The sequence below is a fragment of the Symphalangus syndactylus genome, chromosome 6 (assembly GCF_028878055.3).
Source record: "Symphalangus syndactylus isolate Jambi chromosome 6, NHGRI_mSymSyn1-v2.1_pri, whole genome shotgun sequence".
Taxonomy (NCBI): Eukaryota; Metazoa; Chordata; class Mammalia; order Primates; family Hylobatidae; genus Symphalangus; species Symphalangus syndactylus.
Genome location: NC_072428.2, coordinates 129660252 through 129687114, shown reverse-complemented (window position 1 = coordinate 129687114; position 26863 = coordinate 129660252). Strand labels below are relative to the sequence as shown.

General features: G+C 47.1%; 1 protein-coding gene across 9 annotated transcripts in view; it reads left to right on the top strand.

The window, feature by feature from the left end:
* Positions 1-26863, top strand: part of HIPK2 (homeodomain interacting protein kinase 2) — a 222798-nt gene that overhangs the window by 129301 nt on the left and 66634 nt on the right. For all 9 annotated transcript variants that reach the window (XM_055284206.1, XM_055284203.1, XM_055284200.2 and 6 more), the window contains 4 exons: positions 16945-17068; positions 17386-17505; positions 19623-19709; positions 21877-22061. In XM_055284206.1, coding sequence (XP_055140181.1) covers positions 16945-17068; positions 17386-17505; positions 19623-19709; positions 21877-22061 — 516 coding nt within the window. The remainder of the gene's footprint in view (positions 1-16944; positions 17069-17385; positions 17506-19622; positions 19710-21876; positions 22062-26863) is intronic.

The following is a 26863-nucleotide window of genomic DNA, read 5'->3' as shown; positions in this document are numbered from 1 at the left end:
GTGGGGGGCGTTGCTCGGTAGGAAAGATGATGGAACCTAAGCTCCGGCTTGCAGAATAGAATCGTTTTAACCAGACGTGAAGGTGCAAGCAGGAACGATGCTCACTCACATTTAAGCTATTGATGCAATCCCAGGGGGGATAAAGTAACAAGGCTGGGGACTGTGTGCCATATTCCCTTCATCAGCCTTTCCACTGTGCGACCCGAAAGCCGCAATGTCGTTTCCCTCCACACTTCTCTCTGCCGCTAGTGATTTCCTGGTCTGAACCGTGACTCCCTAGTGACGGCCTGTAACTTTGAGTTCTGTGATCATCTGAAGTCTATCAGCCTCTATACAGTCAGGGAAACCCAGAAGAGGAAAGAGGGAAGACTGTTTGATTTTCACACAAGCAAGAATTACTAAAGAGTTAGGCAGAATTGTTCACTTAGCCTTCAATTCAAAATTGAATCTCAAGTTGAATCTTTGGGGTATGTGGGGTTGTTTTGTTTTTTGAAAAATGTACCCTTTTTGAGGCCAAATGAAAAGGAACTAGACAGTTCTGTGTCAGGGCCTTTCAGACTGGGGATGGAATTTGGTTAGCTCCATTTAGTGGGTTAATGTTGATTGAACTCCTGCTGTATGCATCACCACCCTGAGCTGTGTGGCAGCTGAGCACTTCCCTGGGAAGCAAATATAGGTTCTGTCTCCTCAAGGAACTTTTGATCTCTTGGGGGAATCCAGGACAAGCCTAAATACAACCATACAAAGACCTACTTACACAGCTGACACTACAGAGACAGGCCTGCCAGGCAGGCCCTCGCTGATTTCCAGTGATGCCGCAAAACTTTTCTTCTCTGGCAAAAAAGAAACTAAGCTGTTCATACCAATGATCACTGTCACTCTTTCGTACATCTTACAGGTTTTTTTATGGGTTTAATTGCTTATGGGTTTTTTTTTAATTGAATTTTCAAAATCTCCCTAGCTGCCTCCTCCCTATCTCCACTCATTCTCTCTTCTTCTTCAGGTAGATAAATAGTATCTCCTTTATCACCCACTTTTCACCCACCATTCCTCAGCATATATAGAGATAGATAGATAGATAGATAGATAGATAGATAGATAGATAGACAGACAGACAGATAGATGATACAAACTCCCTATGTCAAGCTTCTCCTATTAAAAAGTGGAGCTTTATAGGTTTCTATTCAGATTTCACCATTGAAATCCTTATTATCAGAGAAGAACTAAAAGAGCCACTTATTTCCTTAAAAGTAAATAACCAGTAAGAAATCCCAGTTTTCACTTCTTCACACAATCAGCTACTCAGTTCGGCAAACATCTGTGTATTGGGTATTTACTGTTCTTAGCACAGTGCTTGGCGGTAGGAAAGAAGATAATGAAACCACAGCCTCTTCCAGCTCATGAGTGTGAACAATGACACCCAATGTCTGCGGACACCGACCCTCTTACCCCAGTAGACAAGGCTCTACACTGGGTGCTGTGAGGTGTACAGAGATCAGTCATGCACAGGCCATGGCCTCGGGATGCTTCCAGTCTAGGAACTGATTATAGATGATTCTCATTTAAAAAAAAAAAAACAAACAAACTATCAGTGCAAGGATGAGTGAAAGAGCTGAATTGGCAGTAGAGACATAGTTAGCGTTGTAGGAATAGAGCACAGGAGGGAGCCTCAGTCAGCAGGGAGTGCTAGAGCAGGTAGGGTTTGAGTAGAAAGCTTCAAAGGCTTTCCATGAGAGCCAGGCCAGACATGCTTTCCACAGGGCCACTGACAGAGGTGGGGAGGGGAAGCCTGGGTGTGCTCAGGGAGAGTCCGGGACCGCCAGGAGTCTCAGGTGCTGCCTCACCGCCCCTCACTCTTCTCTGGCTTCCCTCAAAAGTCCCTCCCTCCTTTCCTCCTGCCTGCCTTTCTTCCCTTCTCCAGCCGAAGCCCCAGCTGATGTGTGACAGCCCCCTGATTCCACAAGCTGGTTAGCTCAGTTGGCTGGAGTAGTGTTCGGGGCTCACGAGAACAAAACGAGCATTCTCATCTCTTTTGCTGAATGTTGCTCCGTTCCAAAGGCACTGTAGGACAGTCCCTGCTCTTGGACTACAAAGAGGCCTCATTGTTAGGGTAAGAAAACTGGTTTATGAGAAGATGGAGCAGTGGTATCCTCATCTGAAAACTTTTCTTTCTTTCCTTTTTTTTTTTTTTGAGACAAGGTCTTACTCTGTCACCCAGGCTGGAGTGCAGTGGCGTGATTACAGCTCACTGCAGCCTCGACTTCCCAGGCTTATGCCATCCTCTTACCTCAGCCTCCTGAGTAGTTGGGACTACAGGTGTGTACCACCACTCTTGCTGATTTTTTAAAAAATTTTTTGTAGAGATGGGGTCTTACTATGTTGCCCACACTACTCTTGAACTCCTGGCCTCAAGTGATCCTCCTGCCTTGGCTTCCCAAAGTGCTGGCATTACATGGGTGAGCCACCGCACCAGCCTTAAGGGAACCATTTATTCCATTACTCAGTGGGTTGCGTCCCTCTCTCCATAGGAGTTGAAGGTTCAGGTGGCTTTCGGAGCCTGTGTCTGTTGCACTTCAGCGCCCCCTAGTGGGAGGTGTAAACAGCCAGCTTAGTATTTCCTCTGTGACCCAAACACAAGAAGGCAAACTTCGGTTTGGTTTGGTTTGCTTTGGTTTGTTCTTTTTCAGCTCCTTTAAGAAAAGTTGAGTGTTGGAAGGTTTCCCCTCAGTAAGCTGCCCTTGGCTGGAGACCTGGAGTTTATGCCCATTTTTTCTGGCAAGACCTTCTTGTTCCTAACTCCTGCTGGAATAACCAACCAGTCACCGTGAGAGCTCGCTCTTGTCCGGACCACAGCAGGTCCTAACCAGGAGTGCTGTGAGCAGACGGGCTGTGGCCACATTTACTCTGTGGATGCTTCCTGCTCTAAAATTGGGTAAAAAACATACCCTCAGTGAGTCCTGTTTTGCTGGTTTGATGGTGTGCACGTCTCCAGAGAGCAAGGCCAGCCTCATCCACCTGGCTCCCCTCACCGCACTCACACCTGCCTGCTTAGAGTCAGGCTGCATCCTGCACTTACAGGATCAGAGCCTACTCCACCGGCCAGGAGTAGTGGCTTTATTTGGAAACTTGCTTAGGTAGGGTATTAGTGGGTTTCGGCCCTGCTTTCTCAGTAGTTTTCCACCTAACACACAATGCAGGAGGGAGACCTCCTCAGACGATAGCTGTTTTATTGGAATATCCCTCAGGCTGCAATGGAAATTCACTCTCTAACTTGTGTTTGGCATTTTTACTCAGTGGGTTCCTTTTCATAGCTCAAGTTTCTGGCTTCTGTTCTCTTAATTGGTATGTCTCCGGCTGGTGACACTGAATATATCTCCCTTTCAAAGGAGGAGCAAGTTTCTGTCTTTTATCCCAGACTGTCAGCCATAGAGACTGGCTGTGACTTAGCTACACAAGCCACATGATCAGATGGTGCTGTAAGGAAAGACAATACCCCAAAGGTGAGCCTTGTCTATGGCACAGTCACTCGTCTGAGAGTTGGGGATTCGGGGCTTCTCCAGTGGAGGCGTGGGTAACCTTGGAAAGGAAAACATCGTGTTTCTTCTGCCTGTTGTTGGTTCATTCATTCATCCAGCAAACACTTACTGAGTACTCACCATGAACCAGTTGAAGCTAAATGTTGAAGCAATGAGAAGTTTTGCATTTAAATCAGTAAAGTTTCACATAAGTAATGTTACTTTCTTAGTATGCATCCATCTAGAGTAGAGGGTGAACCTTGAGTTAATGTGTTAGTGTGGAAGAGACCAGACTTTTCCCCAGCCTCACATCTCATGATCACTGTAAGTGGGTAACATCACCAGGCTGAATAAAGTGAAGATGCCACATCTGCAGTTGATCCACAGGAACTAAAATTCCAAATCCCTTGCCAGTGCAGAGAAAAGAGGAGTGGTCCCAGAAAGCTGAAGAGTGACAGCAGGTGACAGTGGGACTTGGGTTAGGCCTTCCCAGAATCAGCAGGCTTCCCAACACAGCTCTAAATGCCCAGTTGCAACCCTCAGCTTCAGTCAGCAGAAAGAAAAACAATCAACAAAAGGATCCGTGATGAGGACCATCATAAAAGAATGGCTCAGGCCTGGCTCCTTTCTCAGCCACTGTGTTAGGATTCCCAGCCTCTGGCCTTTGCACTCACCTGGGCAGGAGCCTCATCTGAGCGCAGTGGCAGAGCACAGCTGAGGCATGGGGGCCGCCCCACCGATGCGCACCCACACCCAGACTTGAGTGTGCAGGCTGCATGTCACCTCCCACACACGCTGACTTCAGAGCCCCTTTGAGGAGGAGGGACAGTGGATGGGAGGAAATATGACAGGGCTTTTGTGATGTTGACAATGCTCTGTTTCTTCACCTGGCTGGTAGTGACACTGGTCTTTGTTTTCCAATGAGTTGTTAGGGTATATGTTTTTGTTGTATACTTCTTTGTATATGTATTCTCTTTCATAATTAAAAAAATGAGATAAAAACATTTAAAAAGAGCCTGGAGCAGTATACGTATGAAAAGATTACATAGATAGGCACCTGCAGAGACACATGGTTCCGTTTCTCTGGCTGATAGGTGCTTCTGCAAACATTTCTTGAGCACATTCTTTGGCAAAAGTCACCAAGCATAAAGCATGGCCTGGTGACACTGTAGTCTGGTAGAGTGCTGGGAGGCCAGAACAGGCTTTCTACAGCAATGCAGAGCTTCATGGTATAGCACCAGAGACCAGATTGAGGGATATTGGGCCACCCAGGCCGGGGATGGGTAAAGCAGGCACAGCACGTGTCAGGAGTATAAGGATCTCAGGAATTACATGGCAGCATGAGTACCTTTGAAATACTCATCATAGAGTCCAAACTGGTTCTTCTAGGAACCTTTCTCGTTGACATTACAATTCATAGTTTTCTTTTTTTCTTCTCTTTCCTTTACTTCCCTTCTTGCTTTTCTTATTTCACCAAGTCAAGTCAATATCGTTTAGGTGGATCCATGTCCCTGGCTGTACTTTCTTCACTTTATTCTACATGCATAAGCACATAACCACAAATTTAGAGGCCAGTATGCTCTGGACATCTGAGAACTGGTTTCCAGTTTGCACCAACATCACCAGAAGCCTTTGGAAATTATATTCATTTAAGTTGCAGATGCAACCTTCTCCTCTGACATATAAACAACTGAGTTAGATTTTGGTGCTACGCTTAGCAGAGTTGGAGCAGGACTAAGAACGAAGGATCAGCGTGAAAAGTGTGTGTGTGTGTGTGTGTGTGTGTGTGTAGTTAGTACATATTCAGAGCCAAGATGTTCACTGCCAATATGAATAGAAAAAACCGCCAATCTGATTCTAACATTATACAGGGAATGGCCAGTTGAATCAAGGAAGCCTGCATCCTTTAGGAGACTGTCCAAGTGTGGCATGAGAATGATGTCAACATCTAGACCCAACTGCAATTATGTCAACCTCCATATGGATATGATGGTTCATTCTGAAGTCTTCAGCACTTGTATTGGTGATAGCTGAAGACACTCAGTTATGACAGAATCATCAGTGAGGGTCTGAAGTGATCCTCCTTAGCACACAGTTTTATGGACATCAGCAGCGGCCCCTTAGGTAGAACATCTCTGCAACAGTGGTGCTACATGTGTTACATCAAGCTGCAACCACCCAGAAGTTTGGGTGTTGTGTCTGTCCCCCCAGCTCTCCTCTTGGAGTCAGAACCTTGTTCCCTTGCAGCAGCTCTCCACCTTAATTCCTTCAGCCTATAACTAAGCAAAAGCACCCTGCTGCAGAGTGCACAGAGATCTTGGGGTCCATGGTGTTTGGCTTGGCCATTCCAAGGATGGCTCCTTGAAGCCAGCACAATGGGTGGGCCCCTTGTCAACCTCCCCCATGTTTTGCTCCTAGAGCTTCATCTTTGGGTCCCTTTTTCCTTTTGCTTGTCTACCTATCATCCTAATCAAAGACGAAGCTATTTCTCTCTGATCTCCTGTTTGCCTAGAAAGCTGTGTGTCTTTTTAAGAATCAAATCACAAGTTGACCTGGGATTAGCTCACCTCGATGGCCATCTACATCTCCACTTGGACCTTCTGGATCCCCCCAGGCATGGCGTGGATTCATCCTGTGGGGAGGCTGCCCCTGTTTTCCCAACAGGCTTGCCTGTGGTCACAGGGCGTGTTGTCTCTCCATGCAGCTGCCCCGAGGTGCTTTCCAGCCCTTGCCTTTCTGGCTGTCTTCTGTGTAGCTGTCTCTTACCTCTGGCTCCAATTCCTCTAAAATAACCTCCTCCTCCTCCCTGCTCTTCAGATTTCTGCCACCGTTTCTTGGGTCCTGTGCTGCTTCACTATAATCCTTCACCTCCCACTCCCGGTCACCAGCTCAAACAGCGGCTCAGAGCTCAAGGCAGAAATGCAAGTCTCCTTATTTTTGCAGTGGAAACATAAGATTTAACAACCCATCTGAAATACAGTTTTACATTTTGATTGCTTCTGCCCCAGCCATACTGAGGTTACTTTCAATCTACATATATTTGTGGGAACAGACTTTTTCTCTGCAGTTCAATTCAAGTACACCTTATAATATCAGTGATTATAAAATACCATGGACTAATAGAGTGTCTTGCTTCCAAGGAGTTCAAACTGCTTTATAATTCTGCCAACCATAATTTATCTTCATAAGCTGCCGTAGAGACAAGAGAAAAAGTGAGATTAATAATCACATTTTATAGATGGTGAAATAAAAACTCAGAGAAATTGAGTAACATTTTTCCAGAAATGCACAGCTCCGCCTCTGCGCTCTGATTAGTGCTGCAGATTTATTACCCAAGTTCGGAGTGGCAGTGAACCCTGCCCTTGTTTTATCAGTGAACTATGTAAATGAGCAAGACACTGACTCTGGTCTCAGACTTGATCAAAGTGTTTGGGGTGAGCAAGGGACTATACCCTGAACCCTGCGTCCCAGCCCTTGTTGCCGCCGACACCATAAGCAGACACGGTAATATGGGTTGACTCTGCCCACCGGGGTCCTCAGACCTACGGGACCACCCTCCCAAACCTGTTCCCCGGGCTGTGTTTCCTGGGCATCACTCCGACCTCTAGCCTGGCACACTGTTAGGACTCCAAGCAACCCGAGGGCATGGCTGTCGTTTCAGTCTTCATTGCCTAGTGTACTGCATGTACCCAGCATTCATGTGAGATGAAATAAAAGGAACACTAGGTTACGGTAGTATTTCTCTACACAAGGAAGAAGCAAGAGGATTGTGGATAGGGAGTTGTATTCCTTTTTTTTTTTTTTTTTTTTTTTTTGAGACTGAGTCTTGCTCTGTCACCCAGGCTGGAGTGTAGTGGCGCAATCTCGGCTCACTGCAACCTCCGCCTCCCGGGTTCAAGTGATTCTCCTGCCTCAGCCTCCCGAGTAGCTGGGATTATAGGTGCGTGCCACCATGCCCAGCTAATTTTTGTATTTTTAGTAGAGACGGGGTTTCGCCATGTTGACCAGGCTGGTCTCGAACTCCTGACCTCAGGTGATCTACCTACCTCGGCCTCCCAAAGTGCTGGGATTACAGGCGTGAGCCACTGCACCCGGCCAGGGAGTTTTATTTCTAAAGCTAGGTGGTAGGTACTTCATTGTTGGTTATATTAATCTTTTCACCTTTTTGTGTAAATAAATGAAACAGTTGTTTAGTGTATATGCTTTAATATATTTCAACAGAGTGTTCCATATCAGAAAGAAAGTGGCTTTAAAAAATGAGGAAGCTGGGTGCAGTGGCTCATACACATAATCCCAGCACTTTGGGAGGCTGAAGCGGGAGGATTGCTTGAGCTCAAGGGCTCGAAAACAGCCTGGGCAACATGGTGAAACCCTGTTTCTACCATAAAATACAAAAATTAGCTGGGTGTGGTGGTGCGTGTCTGTGGTCCCAGCTACTCAGGAGGCTGAGGAGGGAGGACTGCTTGAGCCCAGGAGGTGGAAGTTGCGGTGAATCAAGATTGTGCCACTGCACTCCAGCCTGGACAACAGAGTGAGAACCTGTCTCAAAAAGAAAAAAAAATAAAGAAGAGGGATGATCTATTTATTTCGTTGCTTTCACATGGACTTAGACGTGTTATAGATAAGTGGTTTAGTATTGTTTGGCTGCCTACTCTATGCCAGGCCTATGCAAGGTGCCCCCTATGATGCTCTGTTTAACCTAATCTTCATACCTGTACCCAGAAGTAGGTGCACAACCAGTACTTGACAGGGCTGGGATTCGTCCCGGTGAACACTGGGATCCCAAGTGTGGGCCACGCCCTCTTGACTTCTACAGCCTCTACACCTCCACTGCAGGCCATTCCCCTGCAGGGTCATATGATCTGGACATGACCTGGGAATGCTTCTCAGTCTGTGCAGTCAAGAGAGCGAGTGGAGCTAAATTATCAAAGCTTCCATATTGATGGTGTCCAAAATGACGTTGTTTTTCCTCTTTCTATAGAAAGATAGAATTTTCAGTGTCTTCCTATGAGAATGTTGGAAAGAAATTATCCCCCTCTTTCTTAGGTGCAGATTTTGTCTGACACTTCATGTGTGTTTAAAGTATTTTTGATGTCCCAAAATAGTAATGAGGCGATTCTTTAAGATGATTCCATGGGGTGGAGCTGTAGCAGGGAAGGTGAGGAACAGCAAATGAGAGATCAGTTATGACAGAACCTGAAATGCTCACTCACAGTATTCAGGAACCAGCAGCCCTACCTGCCTGAAACCGAACCGAGAACAGGAACAGCCCCCGTGGAAGCAACCGAAATGTGATGATCAACCCAAAAAACCATGTAAACTCTGAAACAGAAAGGCCAAGCTGTCTGCCTCTCACATAGGAGGTACTGACAAGGTAGCATTGCCAGCTCCGGGGAAAACTGGCAACTGCTGGGGGTGTGCACTTGGCGTAGATTCATTCCTTCTACAAATGTGTATGGAGCACCTACATGCCCAGGCTGCATGCTAGGCACTGGAGATACAACAGTGACATGGGGGTTGGGGGACTTGCACTGCTCTGCGTGTGGTGGCCACCCCTGCCTGGCCACTTACTAAGGCTCAGCTCAGACTCCTCCTGGGAAGCCCATCCTGCTTTCTCTCTGCTCCTCCAATTTCCCCCATCTTTGTGTACTATGTACACACTTCACACATTGTATGTCAGATGTCGCTATGCTGCTACCTTGGCTAGACAGTGAATTCCTGGAAGAGCCGCGGGGTCTGGTTTACTTTTTGATCTTTAGCACCCAGCACAGTACCTGGCACAGAGGAAACACTTAGTAAATGGTGGTTGAATATTCTAATAAGTGAGTGAGGACAGCTCGAAACAAATTCTGGCTCAGAATGACCGTCAGTAAGAATGAGCTTCCCTGAAGATTAAGCATGCTTTAGCAACCATCCAACACGCTTCAGGTGGGCTGGATGAAAAGAAACATTTTAGACTTGACTTTGAACTTCTAGGAGACTTATAGACTAGCAGAGCAGGGGGACAAGGCCTCTGCAAGATCAGATCACAGCAAAATGGTCTGAAGTCCCCAAAGATTCCCAGGGGCCAGGTGGGGAACTACTTCCCTTACCTGAGGGTTTATGGGCTGGGTGTTGAGCAGCTGTTTATGAAGCAGCTTCTGTGTGCCAGGCTGAGGATCAAGGACAAGTGAGATGCAGGCCCTGCCCTCCAGGAGGTATAGTAGAGGCAGATATGCAAACGTATTTGTGTGTCAAAAATGACAATTATTGGCCGGGCGCGGTGGCTCACGCCTGTAATCCCAGCACTTTGGGAGGCCGAGGCGGGCGGATCACGAGGTCAGGAGATCGAGACCATCCTGGCTAACACAGTGAAATCTCGTCTTTACTAAAAATACAAAAAATTAGCCGGGCGTGGTGGCGGGCGCCTGTAGTCCCAGCTACTCAGGAGGCTGAGGCAGGAGAATGGCGTGAACCCGGGAGGTGGAGCTGGCAGTGAGCGGAGATCACGCCACTGCACTCCAGCCTGGGCGACAGAGCGAGACTCTGTCTCGGAAAAAAAAAAAGACAATTATTTACTCTCTTTCTCCAGAACAAGAATGTTTAGTGGCTTGCTTTGGGAATGTTGGAAAGGAATGAGTCCTCTTTCTTAGGTGCAGATTTTGTCTGACACTTCATATATATGTTTAAAGTATTTTTGATGTCCCAAAATAGTGATGAGGAAATTCTTTAAGATAGTTCTGTAGGGCCAGTGGGTGCTCAGTTAGTATTTATTGGACCAATCTGGTCTGAGTATGTCATTGATCTTTGTATGCTTGTCACCTGGTAGAGCCAGCACAGAGTGGGCAGTGTCTGTTTGAATAAGGAAGAATGGAAGCAGGCAGGGAGGGGGGCAGGCTGTAACCGAAATATGTCTCATGAGTGCAGAGAAAAGGCTGCACCCTTAGGGATGGGAGAGGGATCCAGAGTGGATTGGAAAAGGTTAAAGCCAAAGGCAAGAGAGCAGCAGGTGGCTGTAGTGAGGCCCAGATGGAAGAGCATGCGATTTAGCATGTTGCAGTGGGACTGCGCGGGATAAAGGCTTCAACATAAGAGCTAAGACGGAGGCTGTAGAGGGCGTAATGACAATGGCCATAAAATAAGAGGTTTGAGCTAAATCCCTGAGGTCCCAAGTCCTAACCCTGCATGACCCAGGTGCCACTTCTAGCCCTGCTGCTCCTCCTCTCTGTCATTTTTGCTGTAATTCTTTTGTTGGCCACCTGCAAGTAGGTGTCTTCGGCACTCCTGCTGTCTGCCCTGCACTGGTGAGCGTGAGCCGGGAGGCTCATGCCCCTCTCTGGGCCTCAGCTTCTGCTCCTCTTTGGGCTAAATTCTGCCCCCTCATGCCCAAGCCTTGATTGCTGCATAATGATTCAGCCCTTCTACTCTCTTTTGTCTGTACTGCCTTAGAGCTTTGTCTTAATCCATATTTTAACACCTTCTTATATTTAATAAAGGTTTATTTGATCAACAAATGCTTAATGAGTGGCTACCGAATGCCTGTGCTGCCCTCATAGACTTGGTCAGGGAAGACAGACAGTGAGCAGGTTAAGAAAGTGCTGTGAAGTGGCATTTATGGCACCCTATATGAAGACTAACTGGTGTCAAGGGATGCCTGTCTGTAGCGTGACAGCTAAGCTAAGATTTGAGGGATGAGAAGGAGGCAGCCATGTGACAGCCAGCAGGGAGAGCATTTAAGGCAGAAGCAACAGCATCCCATGAAGACTCTAGCTCCAAAGGAGCTCCAGGTACTCTTGGAAATGGAAAGGAAACCAATGGGCCTGCAACGTATTAAGCTAATAGAGTGGTTGGCAGTGACGGTGGAGAGGTGGGCAGGGTCCCAATCATGGAGGCCCCATGGCCATGGAGGGGTTTAGATTTCATTCTAAGTACAGTGGGGAGCCCCTGAAGGCTTACAGCAAGGAGGGGTGCCATCTGTTCCCTGTGGCTGCCATGGAGGAAGTGGGCACAAGAAGGGAGAGACAAGTAGAAAGGCTGCAGTGGAAGCTCCAGGTGATGCAGGGGTGACCAGCGCCACTGCTGCGGCATGGGGGATGGAGAATCAGGGGCTGACTTGAGACTTCGAAGCTGGCCATGTTAGTGGATAGATGGTGGGGATGAAGAAATCAAACATCTTTCCTGGATTTCTGCCTAAGCAGCTGGAGGGTGGTGATTCCATTTCATAAAATGGGGGGACAGTGGAAGGAATATGTTTAGAGAGGGGGGATCAGAGAAGAGTTCCCTTCTAGACGTGTGGAATTGGAGATGACTATGAGACATTCCAGAGGCAATACCAGGCTTCCAGAACATAAATCTAGAGCCAGAAGGAGAATTCAAAGATGGAGACAAACCTGGGAATACAAATGTAATTTAAACCTATGGAGTGAGTAAGATGACTGTCAGTTTCCTAGGGCTGCTGAAATAGGTACCACAAAATATCTGGCTTAAAACAAAAGACATCCAAAATCAAGGTGTCAACAGGGCCACGCTCCCTCTGAAGGCTCCAGGGGTAGAGCCTTCCTTGTCTCTTCCTGCCTTGGGTGGCTCCAGGTGTTCCTTGGCTTGTGGCAGCATCGCTCCAATCTCTTCCTCCCTTTTCACATGACCATCTTGCCGCTGTGTCAGTATCTATGTCCAGATTTCCCTCTTATACAGATGTGAGTCACATTGGATTAGGGCCCACCTACTCCATTATGACCTCATCTTAGCTAATTGTATCTGCAACAACTCCATTCCTAAATAAAGTCACATGCCGAGGTGCCAGGAATTAGGAGTTCAACGTAACTTTTGGGGGGACACAATTCAACCCGTAACAATTATCTAGGGCAAGGGTGGAAGGAGAGAAGACGGCGGGCTTAGGACTTGGCCAACACACAGCAGTTGAATAGAAGAGGGTGAGCCTACAAAGGAAATGGGCAAGCCACAAGCAGAGAGGCGGGACAGATATGGGGAGTGAGCGATGTCATGAAAACCAAGAGTAAGTGTTTCAGGGCAGGAAGGAACGATCACCCGCGTGAAAAAAATGCGGCTCCCAGGTCACAGAGCTAAGAAGTTGATCAACGGATGTGACAGCGTGGAGATCACTGCTGATCTCAACAAGTGCAGTGCATCAGTGATGCAGAGTGTCCAACTCCAGTTAGAGGAGGCTGAGCAAATGCTGTGAGGTGAAGAGGTGGGAACCACAGGGGGAGATGACTCTCTCCAGAGAGTGGGCCTTGAAGGGGAGCCGAGAACTAGGGCAGCAGCTGCTGGGAGACGAAGGGATTAGGAAAGGTTTGTGTTTGGGGCTTTTGTTTTGTTTTTTTTGTGTTCTGTTTTGTTCTTCTGTTCTGCTTTGTTTTCTAACGTGGGAGCCGCTAGAGCATGTGGTGTGCTGTGTCGGCTCGATTTTTATGTCTCTTTCTGTGACACACGTTTGGTATTCGACTTGAGTTGTCCTGTGTGCTTTGATGTGGCTTTCCCAGCATCGGAGGACTTCGCGGACAGTACTGTTTCCCAGCTACCTAGCCAGATGCCTGGGCATTTGTTCTTTATGGTCGCAGCAGGAACATTCTGTGGCCCGTATCATGGTACCGTGAATGGCTGCCATTTCATTTTCTTGGTGGACTACAAGCAATTTTCCCAGGCCCCGTTCATGTCATGTCAGTCGTCAAAATCTATGTCTGGTGTTTCCTGCTAAAGAACATCACTAAAGTGCCTTTGTGTGGCCATTTTAGTTGTTGCAGTCTGCCTTGTTCATCACTTGGGAATGGAAACTGGAAAACAAGGTTTTCATGGGTTAGGAACAGACTTCCAGGCCATAAGAACCACGTAACTAACCTGATAGGAAGGGCAGGCCCGTAGTCGAGTTCAGAGAAGTCCCCTGGGGCCAGACTGGCCTCTTCCTAAGACTTGAGTGTCAAACATCCAAACCTACAGACTGGAGCGTCAAACATCCGAACGTCAGGCTGCAAGAGGGCAGGGGCCAGCCAAGAGGCCAGGTGATAAGAATCGGGGGACAGAGGTGAGAATGTGCTTGATCCTTGAGCCAGCAGTCCAGGCCAAAACTCTCCGCCCATGAAGAGGCCTAGATCCACGTGAGAGGAGGCAGGAAGCCACCCCTGACTCTAGAACAGGGAGGGCAGAGAGAAAAGCAGGTTCTGACACCATAATACTTTTTTTGGTAGTGTTCTTTTCAGATATTCCCTTCTTTTCTGGCCAGGTGTGGTGGCTCCTACCTGTAATCCCAGCACTTTGGGAGGCTGAGGCAGGTGGATCACTTGAGATCAGGAGCTTGAGACCAGTCTGGCCAACATGGTGAAACCCCGTCTCTAGTAAAAATACAAAAATTAGCCAGACCTGGTGGTAGGCGCCTGTAATCCCAGCTACCTAGAAGGCTGAGGCACGAGAATCGCTTGAACCCAGGAGGTAGAGGTTGCAGTGAGCCTGCACTCCAGCCTAGGCGACAGAGCAAGACTCTGTCTCAAAAAAAAAAAAAAAAAAACCTGAAACAGATAGTCCCTTCTTTTTTCTAAGGGATGTGATGTTTTAAATAAACTGAAATGATCTCTAAAGGTACTGCTAGAGGCAACCTGGCAGTAATCTCATCAGTTACACACAATGATGAGTAAACCTGGGGGCCCTGGTGTGTGGCCAACACTGACACAGGTGGCCTAGGCAGGTGGTGGGCTCGTGGTCACATGGAAGACGAGGGTGCAGCAGGGACATGTCTTGGAGCCACCACAGGCATCCCCAGCTCATCAGTGCCAGTGAGTACCTGACGCTCCACGCGCAGTCCAATGTGGGGACCAAAGGAGACAAAGGCCAAAGGGGGTGAATTGCCAAGCAGAACACTGGCAGCTGAAGACACCCAGCAGCGAGTGATGGGGACAACGGAAGGCTCATTAAATAGCAACAAGGTAACTCACTCCAGCCCCCAGCGGTCACTCCTTCTGCTGCCCAGACCAGCAAGTGTGGCTGGTACTCGAGAAGCACCTAGTAGCCAGTACCCAGTCTCCAGTTGTGAGGAAAGGAATAAACTCCTTTTTTTTTTTTTTTGAGACAGGGTCTTGCTCTGTTACCAGGCTGGAGTGCAATGGTGCAAATCATGGCTCATGGCACCCTCAAACTCCTGGGCTCAAGCGATCCTCCCACTTCAGCCTCCTGAGTAGCTGGGACCACAGGTGCGCACCTCCATGCCTGGCTTTTTTTTTTTCTTTTCGCGATGGACTCTCACTCTGTCACCCAGGCTGGAGTACAATGGCACGATCCCGGCTCACTGCAGCCTCTGCCTCCTGGGTTCAAGCGATTCTCATGCCTCAGCCTCCTGAATAGCTGGGATTACAGACCTGCGCCACCATGCCTGGCTAATTTTTGTATTTTCAGTAGAGAAAGGGTTTCACCATGTTGACCAGGCTGGTCTTAGACTCCTGACCTCAAGTGATCCTCCCACCTTGGCCTCCCAAAGTGCTGGGATTACAGGCCTGAGTCACTGCGCCTAGCGTTTTTTTGTTTTTGTTTTTGTTTTTTAAGAAACAAGGTCTCACTCTGTTGCCCAGACTGGTCTGAAACTCCTGGGCTCAAGTGATCCTCCCACCTCACCCTCCCAAAGTGCTGGGATGCCAGGCATGAGCCACCACACCTGGCCAAACTCCATTTTACATGTGAAAAATCAGAACGTTGTAATAAGACATTTTTGGGTTTTGTTTTGTTCTTTTTAATACTATTATATAAAGAAAAAAGATTAGCAATGAGAACAAATTTAAAGGGGGAAGAGAAGGTGCTTTTTCAGTAGAGAAAAATTCAGCTAGAAGATCCAAGACCAGTGGGGGTATTTCTGATCACCCTCTTCCTCCCCACTCTCATGCTAGGTGGGTGAAAGGTAATTAAGAGAAAGGTCTCCCCAGCTCCCTTCAACTCCCACTCCAGGCTGCAGAAAGGGTAGGAAAGTAGCCTCTTCTAGCATCGCTTAGTCAAGTGGAAAATTTATAGAGAAAACAAAAGTCAGGCTAATGCATTTCATTATCAGCAGAATGCCTTGAGCCACATTTTTTTTTTTTTTTTTTTTTTTTTTTGAGACAGGGTCTATTTCTGTCACCCAGGCTGGAGTAGAGTGGTGCAATCTCAGCTCGCTGCAACCTCCACCTCCCAGGTCCAAGCAATCCTCCCACCTCAGCCTCCCAGGTAGCTGGGACTCTAGGCACGCACCACCACACCTTGCTAATTTGGGTTTGTTTGTTTGTTTTTGGTAGAGACAGGGTTTCGCCATGTTGCCCAGGCTACTCTTGAACTCCTGAGTTCAAGCAGTCCATCTGCCTCAGCCTCCCAAAGTGCAGGGATTACAGGCATGAGCCACCGTGCCTGGCCTTGAGACATATTTTTTAAAAAAACATAAGCTGTATTCATATCTCAAACTTTGAGCCTGGTTTTGTCCAAAACATACCCCTACCTAATCATGACAAATTCTTAGAAAAGAAGATGTACCTGGGTGGTCTCTTCAGTGTTGATTGCCAGCTCCCTGTGAAATGTTCTCTTGGGGTTTAGGTGATTTCCTTGAAGGGACAGAACTCCTACATTCAGGAACAGGTTGTTTATGGAGTTTACGCTGGAATCCTGGTTGATACCAGACTCTGTATTGATGAATGGGGTTCTATAATTCTAATATTAGGTAACTTTTAAGAAGATTAGCTTTTTAGAAGCTAATAAAAAAAAAGCAATGTTTCCTTAAGAAAGTGTGATGTAAATTCTTAGGAAAGGATAATTGGCATAAACAGATATTGGACTTAATCCCATTATTTTGGGAAGGGGACAGCTTGTTTTACATCTTCCTGAAAATAGAATACCTCGAGTTGGGTGTGGTTGTGCATTCCTATAGACCAGCTACTCAGGACGCTGAGGCAGAAGGATTGTTTGAGTTCAGAAGTTCAAGACTATAGCGAGCTATGATCGTGCCTGTGAATAGCCACTGCACTCCAGCCTAGGCAACATAGTGAGTTCCCATCTCTAGATGGACAGAAGAAAATAGAAGACCTGCGTTTCAGAATTCCTTTGTAAAAACCAGGCATTCTCTGAAGATTAGTTTCCCAGACTTTCAGCTACAAAAGATAACTTCAGAATATCTCTAAAATGGTTGTTAGCTCATCTGATTGGCATGTGAGGGTAATGAAGTCAGTAGATGTGGTTCCCCGTAGGTGTGTTCTAAAGACACAGACTTATCCTTCATCTCAGCCAACCTTCTAAGTGGGTCCTCCACTAATGAAGGGGACCAAGCCAAAGAATGGAAGGATTGTAGCACAGCGCCTCTCCTGACAGCCACAGGCCCTTCAGAGGAGGAGTCAGTAATGGCACCCCGGGTTTGAAAGATAGTATTCCTATAGAAACAGCTTCCTGCATTTCCACCTTGCTAATGGTTTCTTCCATTCTTCCTTTTCAGGGCCCCTGAGATCATCCTTGGTTTACCATTTTGTGAGGCAATTGACATGTGGTCCCTGGGCTGTGTTATTGCAGAATTGTTCCTGGGTTGGCCGTTATATCCAGGAGCTTCAGAGTATGATCAGGTGGGTCCAGATGACACAGATATTCACAAGACCTCATTCTTCATCTGGAAAATAGCCTGGATTAGCATTTCATTGATTACATGACAAATGGGCGGGACTATGGAATGTCGTGTTGTCTCCCAAACCTTGCTTCCCTTAACCTTGCTATTTTTTCTTTATTCCTTTCTCTTTTCCCTTTTTCTTTTTTCTCTTTTTTGTTAACTTCTTTCCCTACAAAAATTGTCATTTTCATTTTTCTCAAAGCCAGCAGAGCCATTAGTATACCATATGTATAGTGACAGGAAAAGCCCTGACCTCATTCTTATCTTTTCTTGCAGATTCGGTATATTTCACAAACACAGGGTTTGCCGGCTGAATATTTATTAAGCGCAGGGACAAAGACAACTAGGTTTTTCAACCGTGACACAGACTCACCATATCCTTTGTGGAGACTGAAGGTAGGAAGAGCATCTCCTCCACTCCTCACAGTGGCCCAGCGCTTAGGGAAGAGGGCCATAGACCCATTAGTGGGGAGCTTTTGATTCAGTCAGCAAAATGAAGGCACTTGGGAGGCTGTTGTTAATACACGGTGTGGCTGCATCTGAATGCTCAGAAGCCCCTCTTTCCCTTGGCCTATCACGGCCTGTGAGAGTCCCACGTTATGATTGCTGAACTCCCAGGATTTAATCCGATAAGCCTTGATGACTGTCTGATTTGTGCTAGGGAGAGAAACAAACCCCACTCTGCCCTTGAGAGCTGGCAGTCCAGAGGGAGACGGAACCATGTGCCACAAGCTCCCACCCACTGTAATAAGGGCCCTGTTCCTGGTCAAGAATGGGTGTGGGTGCCAAGGGGAAGGAACATTTAATTCTGCCTGCAGCAGAGGGGCAAGGAGGAGCATTTGAACTGGGCCCTAAAGAATGAAGAGGGAGCGTGGTGGCTCATGCCTGTAATCCCAGCACTTTGGGAGGCTGAGGTGGGCGGATCGCTTGAGGTCATGAATTCGAGACCAGCCTGGCCAACATAGTGAAACCCCGTCTCTACTAAAAGTCTAAAAATTAGCTGGGCGTGGTGGCATGCACCTGTAATCCCAGCTACTCGGGAAGCTGAGGCACGTGAATTGCTTGCACCTGGGAGGCGGAGGTTGCAGTGAGTTGAGATTGTGCCACTGCACTCCAGCCTGGGCGACAGAGTGAGACTGTGTCTCAAAAAAAGAAAAGGAAGAATGAAGCAGGTTTGCCCAGTAGAGAAGTGTGGGGTGGCGGCTGGGGTGATGGGGGTTAGGGAGAGGGGTTCCAGGCAAATGAGGCTGCCTGATGAGCCCATGAGAATGTCCTAAGGCCTGGTGAGGTGTCTGGTTCACACAAGTAACCATAAACCTGAAACTCCGGGGGCAGGGGCTTCACTTTAACAGAAACATAGTTTGCTTTCACTTTGATCTGTGCCTAACAATTAAAATCAAAGTATTTTCCTGGTAAAAAGAAAATAATAAAGTCTTAAATATGTTTCATTTTAGGTATTTCTTTTTTTGCAGCAGGGTGGGTGGGTGTTTGTTTTATTGTTGTTTTGGGTTTTTTTTTTTTAAATGGAAACTGCAGCCAAATTCTAATATAGTTTAAAGATAATATATATCCAGTAGTCACAAAAGACTGAGAAAAGAGATTTGGGAACTGAGCAAGCACTAAGGCTATTGATGGGAGGCCACAACTGTGAGGGTGAGTGTCAAGGTCAGGTCCAGTAAAAGAGTCCTCTGGTGGAGGAGGGTGAGGCTGGAGTTCGCTGCTGTGTTTTATTGAAGAGCCTTAGTCCCACATGTCCAGCTGTTCCCAGGACTTAAGCCGCTCCAGGTGTGCTGTCCTTGAGTGAGATTTTGAGGATTAATTACCTCTGGATTACCTCATGGATGAGTCCAAAAATCCATAGTAATTGGAAACAGCAATTTCCCCAGCCATTTGGGGAATGTATGTCTATGTCTCAGCCACCAATAGAGGGGCATCCCAGCCACAGACTCCGGGGCCAGCTGCCACCTATTGGCCATGTGACCACGGCAAGTGCCTTGAGCTTTCTCTTCCTGTTTCCCCATCTGGAAAATGGGGATAGTAATTGTGCTACCTAATGTGGTTGTCAAAACTATTAAATGAATAAATGTGCTTTAGAACAATGTCTGGCATGTAGCAAGAGCTATGTGCATAAGGGTTTATTAAATAAAGTTGGAAAATGCATGGGAAAGCCCTTTGCTTTTCCACAATGGAATCTTGTCTTATTCCTTAGACTCAGAGAAGGCTGTAAGCTGATCAAGGATGTGGCATACCTTGATCAGCTTGTGGTACGGAGCAAGACTGCTCCGTACCTGACTCAGAGCCATCCCCTGACACATGTGCGTGGGAAGAAGGAGGGATGGGTTGGTGTGGATGAAGAGAGAAAGGAATTGCAGGTGTGCAGGTCATTGAAGAATCAAAATATCTTCTGAAATGTGGGAAAGAGACTGTCTGTGAGACACAGGAGTTCCAAGGCTTGAGTCCCAGTGATGAGGAGCTAAGTCACGTTACCAATCGGCTTTTGCCTCTCTTGACAGACACCAGATGACCATGAAGCAGAGACAGGGATTAAGTCAAAAGAAGCAAGAAAGTACATTTTCAACTGTTTAGATGATATGGCCCAGGTAAGCTTCATGGGTGAGTATGCAACGTAAGCCCTTTAAAACCAAGGGCAGCAAGACTTCTGCAATAGTAATAGAAGATAATGGGTTGAAATCCACATTATTCAACTGCAGTGGTTGACCTTGACCTGAAACAGTTACAGCCAGCCTTAGTAAGATACCATTTGGTGTGTGAAACATTTTTAAAACTTCATACCAGCTCCTTTAAAATCGTTCCAGTTGGCCGGGCATGGTGGCTCATGCCTGTAATCCTAGCACTTTGGGAGGCCGAGGCGAGTGGATGACCTTAGGTCAGGAGTTCGAGACCAGCCTGGCCAACATGAGGAAACCCCGTCTCTACTAAAAATACAAAAATTAGCTGGGCATGGTGGTGAGCGCTTATAACCTCAGCTACTTGGGAGGCTGAGGCAGGAGAATCACTGGAACCCAGGAGGCAGTGAGCTGAGATCACGCCACTGCACTCCAGCCTGGGCAACGAGATCAAAACTCTGTCTCAAAAAAAAAAAAAAAAATCATTCCAGTTTATTGGTTCCCACTTGTTATATAGTACTGGCCTATCTTCCTGATGTTATCATGAGAAGAATTCCAGCCCATTAGTACCCATGGGTTTAATGCCCATGATTTAGTGTATATGTTTCCTGGGGCAGCCATTAGAAGGTACCATGAACTGGATGGCTTAGGACAACAGACTTTCATTCCCCCACAGTTCTGGAGGCCAGAAATTGGAAGTTGGGCTTCAGCAGGCCCATGTTCACTGTAAAGGCCATAGGGGAAGAGCATCCGTGTCTGTCTGCCAGCTTCTGGCAGCTCTGGCAATCCTCAGCCTTCTTTGACTTGTAGCTGCATCCCTCTAATCTCTGCTTCCTTCTTCACATGGCTTTTGTCCTGTGTCTCCTCTGTGCCTCTGTGTCCACATCTCTCTTGCCTTGTCACTGGCCCACCCTAATCGAGTATGACCTCATCTTAACTCAATTTGATTACATCTGCGAAGACCCTATTTCCAAATAAGGTCACATTCACACCTACTGGGGACTGGGACTTTAATATATCTTTTAGGGGGATACACTTCAATCTGCTACACAGTCTCAGCTCACTGGCAGGGACCACAGGCTCTCACCTTTGTGCCCCAGAGAAAATTCTAGAACTTCAGCTATTTTTAGTGTGAAAACTAGTCTGAAACCAGGGCAACCCAAGGTGAGTTTTCTCTTTAAAGCAATGAGAAACAAAGCTATACACCAGTAAACACTTAGCACCCCTCTTACTGTAGATGACTGTAACCAAAAATCATGATTCTGTGTAAAGTGTGCTTGTCAGTTGATTAGCAGCTTAGATTGTCTGAGAAAACTGAAATTGGTTTCCAGACCATGTCCTGGAAAATACAGAAATCACCACAAAACAAGCCTTTTAAAGACGATCCTAGTATAGACTCACCCTTGGAAGAAAAATCCTGCGTTCAGATATCCTGCCTGTCTTGGCCAGAGGTGACTCCATTGAACACAGGGACTAAAATAATTCTGGCCCTAACTGGGGAAGCCATGAGAAGGATGATATGCTGTAGGTGGAGGACGGGCACACTCAGGCCCTTCCACTTCCCTCTAAAGGTTAAATACATACATACATACATACATACATACATACATACATACATACATACATAGACTTTTTTGTGTCTTATTTCTACTGCTTGGCCATGACTCTTTTTTAAACATTGTGGCAAACACACACATAGCATAAAATTTATCATCTTAGCCTTTGTTAAGGGTACAGTTCAATAGTATTAACACTCCCATTATTATGCAACCAGTCTCCAGAACTCTTTTCATCTTGTGGTTATTTTTAATGAGGAGTGATGAAAGCTGCGTTTCAACTTAACTGATGAAAGCAGGAGCAGTTTACATCCTGTCATTCAGATATATTTGCAGGTCCCAGCAGCGGCCCTCTCTCCTTCCTGGGGCACAGCCCCTCTCTGCCTTTCCTGCAGAGAGAAAAGCCACATCCTGTGGGCAATGACAACATGTGGGTGGTGCCTCCCGTAGGGGCAGAGTTCCTGGGAACTGAGAAAGGGGACTTGAGAGATCAGGAGGAAGTTGCAGGGCAAAAAATAAGGGGAGCCAGGAGAGGGGAGGCACGCTGGGGTCTTCCTTGGTAACCTGTCCTTACTTGCATCCAGGTGAACATGACGACAGATTTGGAAGGGAGCGACATGTTGGTGGAAAAGGCTGACCGGCGGGAGTTCATTGACCTGTTGAAGAAAATGCTGACCATTGACGCTGACAAGAGAATCACTCCAATCGAAACCCTGAACCATCCCTTTGTCACCATGACACACTTACTCGATTTTCCCCACAGCACACAGTAGGTGTCCTGCTTGATGTTTTGTACCAGGGATCGGCAAACTTTAAAGGCCCAGACACTAAATATTTTAGGTTTTGCAGCCATAAGGTCTTGGTAACAACTACTCAGCTGTCACTGTAGCTGAAAGCAGCCACAGATGCAATACATAAACAGATGAGTGAGGCTACATTCTAATAAAATATTTATGAAAGTGCGCAGGGCCGGGCATGGTGTCTCATGCCTGTAATCCTAGCACTTTGGGAGGCCAAGGCAGGTGGATCACCTGAGGTCAGGAGTTCGAGACCAGCCTGGCCAGTATGGTGAAACCCTGTCTCTACTAAAAATACAAAAATCAGCTAGGTGTGGTGGGGTGCACCTGTAATCCCAGCTATTTGGGAGGCTGAAGAAGGAGAATTGCTTGAACCCGGGAGGTGGAGGTTGCAGTGAGCCAAGATCGCGCTATTGCACTCCAGCCTGGGTGACAGAGTGAGACTCCATCTCAAAAAAAAAAAAAAAAAAAAAGAAAAAAAAGAAAGTGGGCAGTGGCTGGACTGGGTCCCTGGCCTGCAGTTGGCTTCACACTGAAAAGGAGGGAAGAGGAGAGCACATTGCTGGATGACCCTGACTCTGGGTATCTGTGCAGGAAGAGAGGTGCCCGAAATGGTAGTCTCTGTAGCACAAAACTAGTCTCAGGGCCAAAGATTGCTCCCAGAACCATCCCAGAGTGGACTCAGTCTGGTTTGGGTTTGGATTTGTTCATTCGTTTCTTCAGAGTGCTGTGTGCCGGGGTACAATGGTGAGTAGAGCAGACAGCCCTGCCCACTGGAGCTTGCAGTCCGTAAGAGAGAGAATGGTATAAAACAAGTGATGCCCAAATCACCAGGCTACTACAAGGACAAGCATCAGGTGGGATGAGAGCATAACCACAGGGGAGCCTCATTTGGGGGCAAACCAGGAAGACTCCCAGGAAGTGGCCTGTGAAGGATGAGGAAGAGGATGGGCATGAGCAGGCAGGGCATTGCCTGTATGGACAGGACACTCCCCCATAGGCAGGACCATGCACCCATCCCAGAAGGCAGTAGGTGACACAGTGAGGCATCCAGTCAGCCAGGGCAGGCCGTACATGTTAAGGTTTTTAATCTTGATCCAAAAAGCAATGGGAACTCATTAAATGATTCTTCAGCAAGGGAATAGCTGGTTAGATCTGTGTTGAGCAAAGATCTGTCTGCTGCCACACAAGTCAAATGAGTCTGGAAAAAATGTCCATTCGGTTTAACAACTCAAAAGTTGTCAGTAACGCAGTGGCAGCCATTCAGTGGAGTGGTAAAAGCAGAAACCAGTTTAGCAGGTTGAAAGACCAAGTGAGAGGTGAAGAAATAGCAACCTTTCATGAAGTGAGGCTGTGCAAGAGAAGAAATAGAGGGGTGACTGGGGAAGGGTCAGGGGGATTGTTTTTAAGATGGGTTCAGAGCACAGGGATGGGCCAGTGTCACTGGAAGGATGGATGGACAAGGGGCATGTGGATGGCAGCATATGTGCTGGTCTCATGGAGAAAAGTTGAGGGAGTCCTGTCAGACAGCTTCTGCTTCTCAGAAGTAGGCAGTGAGGTTATCTGTTGAGAACGAAGTGGAGGGTGGTTTGAGAAGGGTAGAAAGTTTAGGTAGCTGGAGCAGAAGGTGGCAGAGCAAACTAACCAGAGAAATACGGTGGAATTGTTGAGCCCTGAGGTTCAACATGAATCGTTTATAGTGTAACTCATCTCCCCAGGTGAAGGCGTAGAGAAGACAGATCAGTCTTCTGATCTAGGTTTGTCCAGGTGGAATTTTTGCCAGGCTGATAAGAGAAGAAGACAGATTGACAAGGAAGCTGATGAGGCTAGCCAGAGAGTAACTGTAATCCAGAATGATGGCTATTGGAGGCTTTGCCCACAGGGAAAGGAAGTGAAGATGGGAGGGGATCCAAGTAAACATGGTGTTCTGGTCAATGCAGAGAAGGGTTATCATGGTCATAGTGGAATGAGCCAGATGGAGAAGAATGTGGCTGGGAAAACAGGATGCTTGAACTTGTCGTTTCTGGAGGTGGAGCAATTTCAGGTTTGACGGTCCAGGGAATGAGTGGCTGTACTGGGTTGAGAACAAAAGTCACTGGACATGAGAAGTAAGCGGGAGGCCAGGATGTTTGAAAAGGGACCTGTGACTTCTGAAGCCTTCCTGGCGAGGCAGGGAATGGCTTGGAGAGGAAGATCCAGCCAGTGGCAAAGGCCTCAGTGAACGAAGGGGAGAGGAAAGGAATTCATGGCGGGCACAGTGGCTCAAGCCTGTAATCCCGGCACTTTGGGAAGCCAAGGAGGGAGGATCAGCTGAGGTCAGGAGCTCGAGACCAGCCTGGCCAACATGGTAAAACCCCGTCTCTACTAAAAATACAAAAATTAGCCAGGCGTGGTGGCGCGCTTCTGTAATCCCAGCTACTTGGGAGGCTGAAGCACAAGAATTGCTTGAACCCAGGAGGCAGAGGTTGCAGTGAGCTGAGATAGTGCCACTGCACTCCAGCCTGGGCGACAGAGCGAGACTCCTTCAAAAAAAAAAAATAGGAAGCCGTTGGTGGATGGGAAGGTAATGGAGGGTCTCACTTCAGCCTCTCAACCCTGAGGTACTTGGGATGTGAAAGAATAAATAATCACATCCTACGTCTGCAGGGAAAAGGGGTGTGCTCAAGAGAGCAACAGATTCTATAAGGATCAGGAGGGGAAGGGAATCCTGTGAGAAGAGCCTGGAGATGTGAGAATTGTGCGTATCATGGCGGGCCCTGCTGTCTCCAGTCAGAGGGGGCTGGGTCTCAAGGCTGGACCTGCCCCTTCCTGGCCTACAGGAAGTGAGTGGGTGGCACCACCATGGATAGTGCTGCCTCCATTTCAGTTCTGTGCCTTACTATCAGTGAAGCAAGTCAAATGGCATTGCAACAAACAGATAGTGCCTCTTTAATGAAACAACTAAACTCCAGTACAAAGAAGGAATCTGGACCCATCCCTCCCCTACTCTTGTTACGGGATTGGTCCTGTTTCTTTTTTTTTTGAAGTGGAGTCTCACTCTGTTGCACAGGCTGGAGTGCAGCAGTACGATCTCTGCTCACTGAGTCACTGCAGCCTCCACTTCTCAGGTTCAAGCGATTCTCCTGCCTCAGCCTCCCGAGTAGCTGAGATTACAGGCACAGGCCACCACGCCCGGGTAATTTTTGTATTTTTAATAGAGATGGTTTCACCATGTTGGCCAGGCTGGTCTCGAGCTCCTGACCTCAGGTGATCTGCCCGCCTCAGCCTCCCAAAGTGCTGGGATTACAGGCGTGAGCCACCATGCCTGGTCTGGATTTGTCCTGTTTCTGAGTGCCATAGGGGTCAGCCACAGAGCTGTCCGTCTGTACCACAAGAAGAAGAAAGGCAAACTTGGCAATTTATTGGATAGGGCTCCCATGAGTTCAGTCTTTTGATATGAGGGGTAAAATGGGATGACTTAGAAACAGCTATGGATAGGAGACTGAGGATGGGGGTGCCCTCTGCAGAGGTCCTCTTAGCCGTCTGCACCAAAACAGTCAGACAGTCACTCGCATAAAGCCTGGGGCTTTAATGACCTCAGAGTCCTTCCACCTCTGGGTTCTGTAAGGAAGCATCAGTAGAGTGTTTCATGGCTTGGTCACACGGAGACCGTGAGCATCAGCAACCAATTCAGAACTTCGTGTAGAACCCAAGAGGGGCACTGACAAGTTAGAACTCAGAAATTAGCCTAAGAAGGAAAAGTGGGTCTCTGAACACACCTAGGCTTGCCTGAAAGTAGGCCTGGTCCCTACAGTTCTCTAGAACTTGCTGGGAAGACCTTGAAGAACTCCAGAGCAAGGATAAACCTCCAGGCCTGTGCGGCTGTAGCACCCCCGCCCTGGGAGCTGAGCCACAGCTACTGGATTACTAGGTGCAAGAGACCCCACTCCTTTCTCCATACCAGGATTCCAGTGTACAATTTTTTTAAAACCAATCTTCTTATAAACCTAAAGTGAAAGTACTTGCCCTTTCCTAAAACCCAAAACTTGAAAGATTTCAGTTAGAAAATTCTGAAGGAGTATAAAAATTTTGTGTTGAATTGTCAGGAAACCATCAAATGCTTTAAACCCATTCCAAAAAGAATACAAAATGCATTGGTTTTATGCTACAGCCTCCACGCGCAAGACCTTGGTACTTAGTAGGAGCTGAAAACACACTGGCATTAACAGCATTATTAGGAGTATTTTTAGCTATTGGATACCGCAGAATATGTTTTCTTTTCAGCATCATCAGTCGGTAAATGGTTATGTTGTGTGCATGACGCGGCCAGTGTAAGTGGTCAGAATCTTAGAAAGAAGATTCTACTCTAAGTCGCGTCTCAGTCAGTCGTTTGAAACTTGGAATGCATTTTTCACAGGATGTTTGGGAATAGCCCACAGACACCTGCTTAGCCCCAAAGATAGCATACCCACAGAGTGCTGAAGTAGTACACAGTTGTAATCCTAAAATAGTAGAAAACTTTTATTTTACTCATATTCAGTTATTACATTTTTTATAATTAAAATAGACATTTTGAATTGAAAATTAAATGGGATTTTGTTTGTTTTTCTTTTTCTTTTTCTTTTTTTTTTTTTTTTTTTTTTTTTCTGAGACAGGGTCTCGCCCTGTCACCCAGACTGGAATATAGTGGCATAATCATGACTCACTGTAGCCTCGACCTCACAGGCTCAAGTGATTCTCCAACCTCAGCCTCCTAAGTAGCTGGGACCATGCACATGTGCCACCACACCCAGCT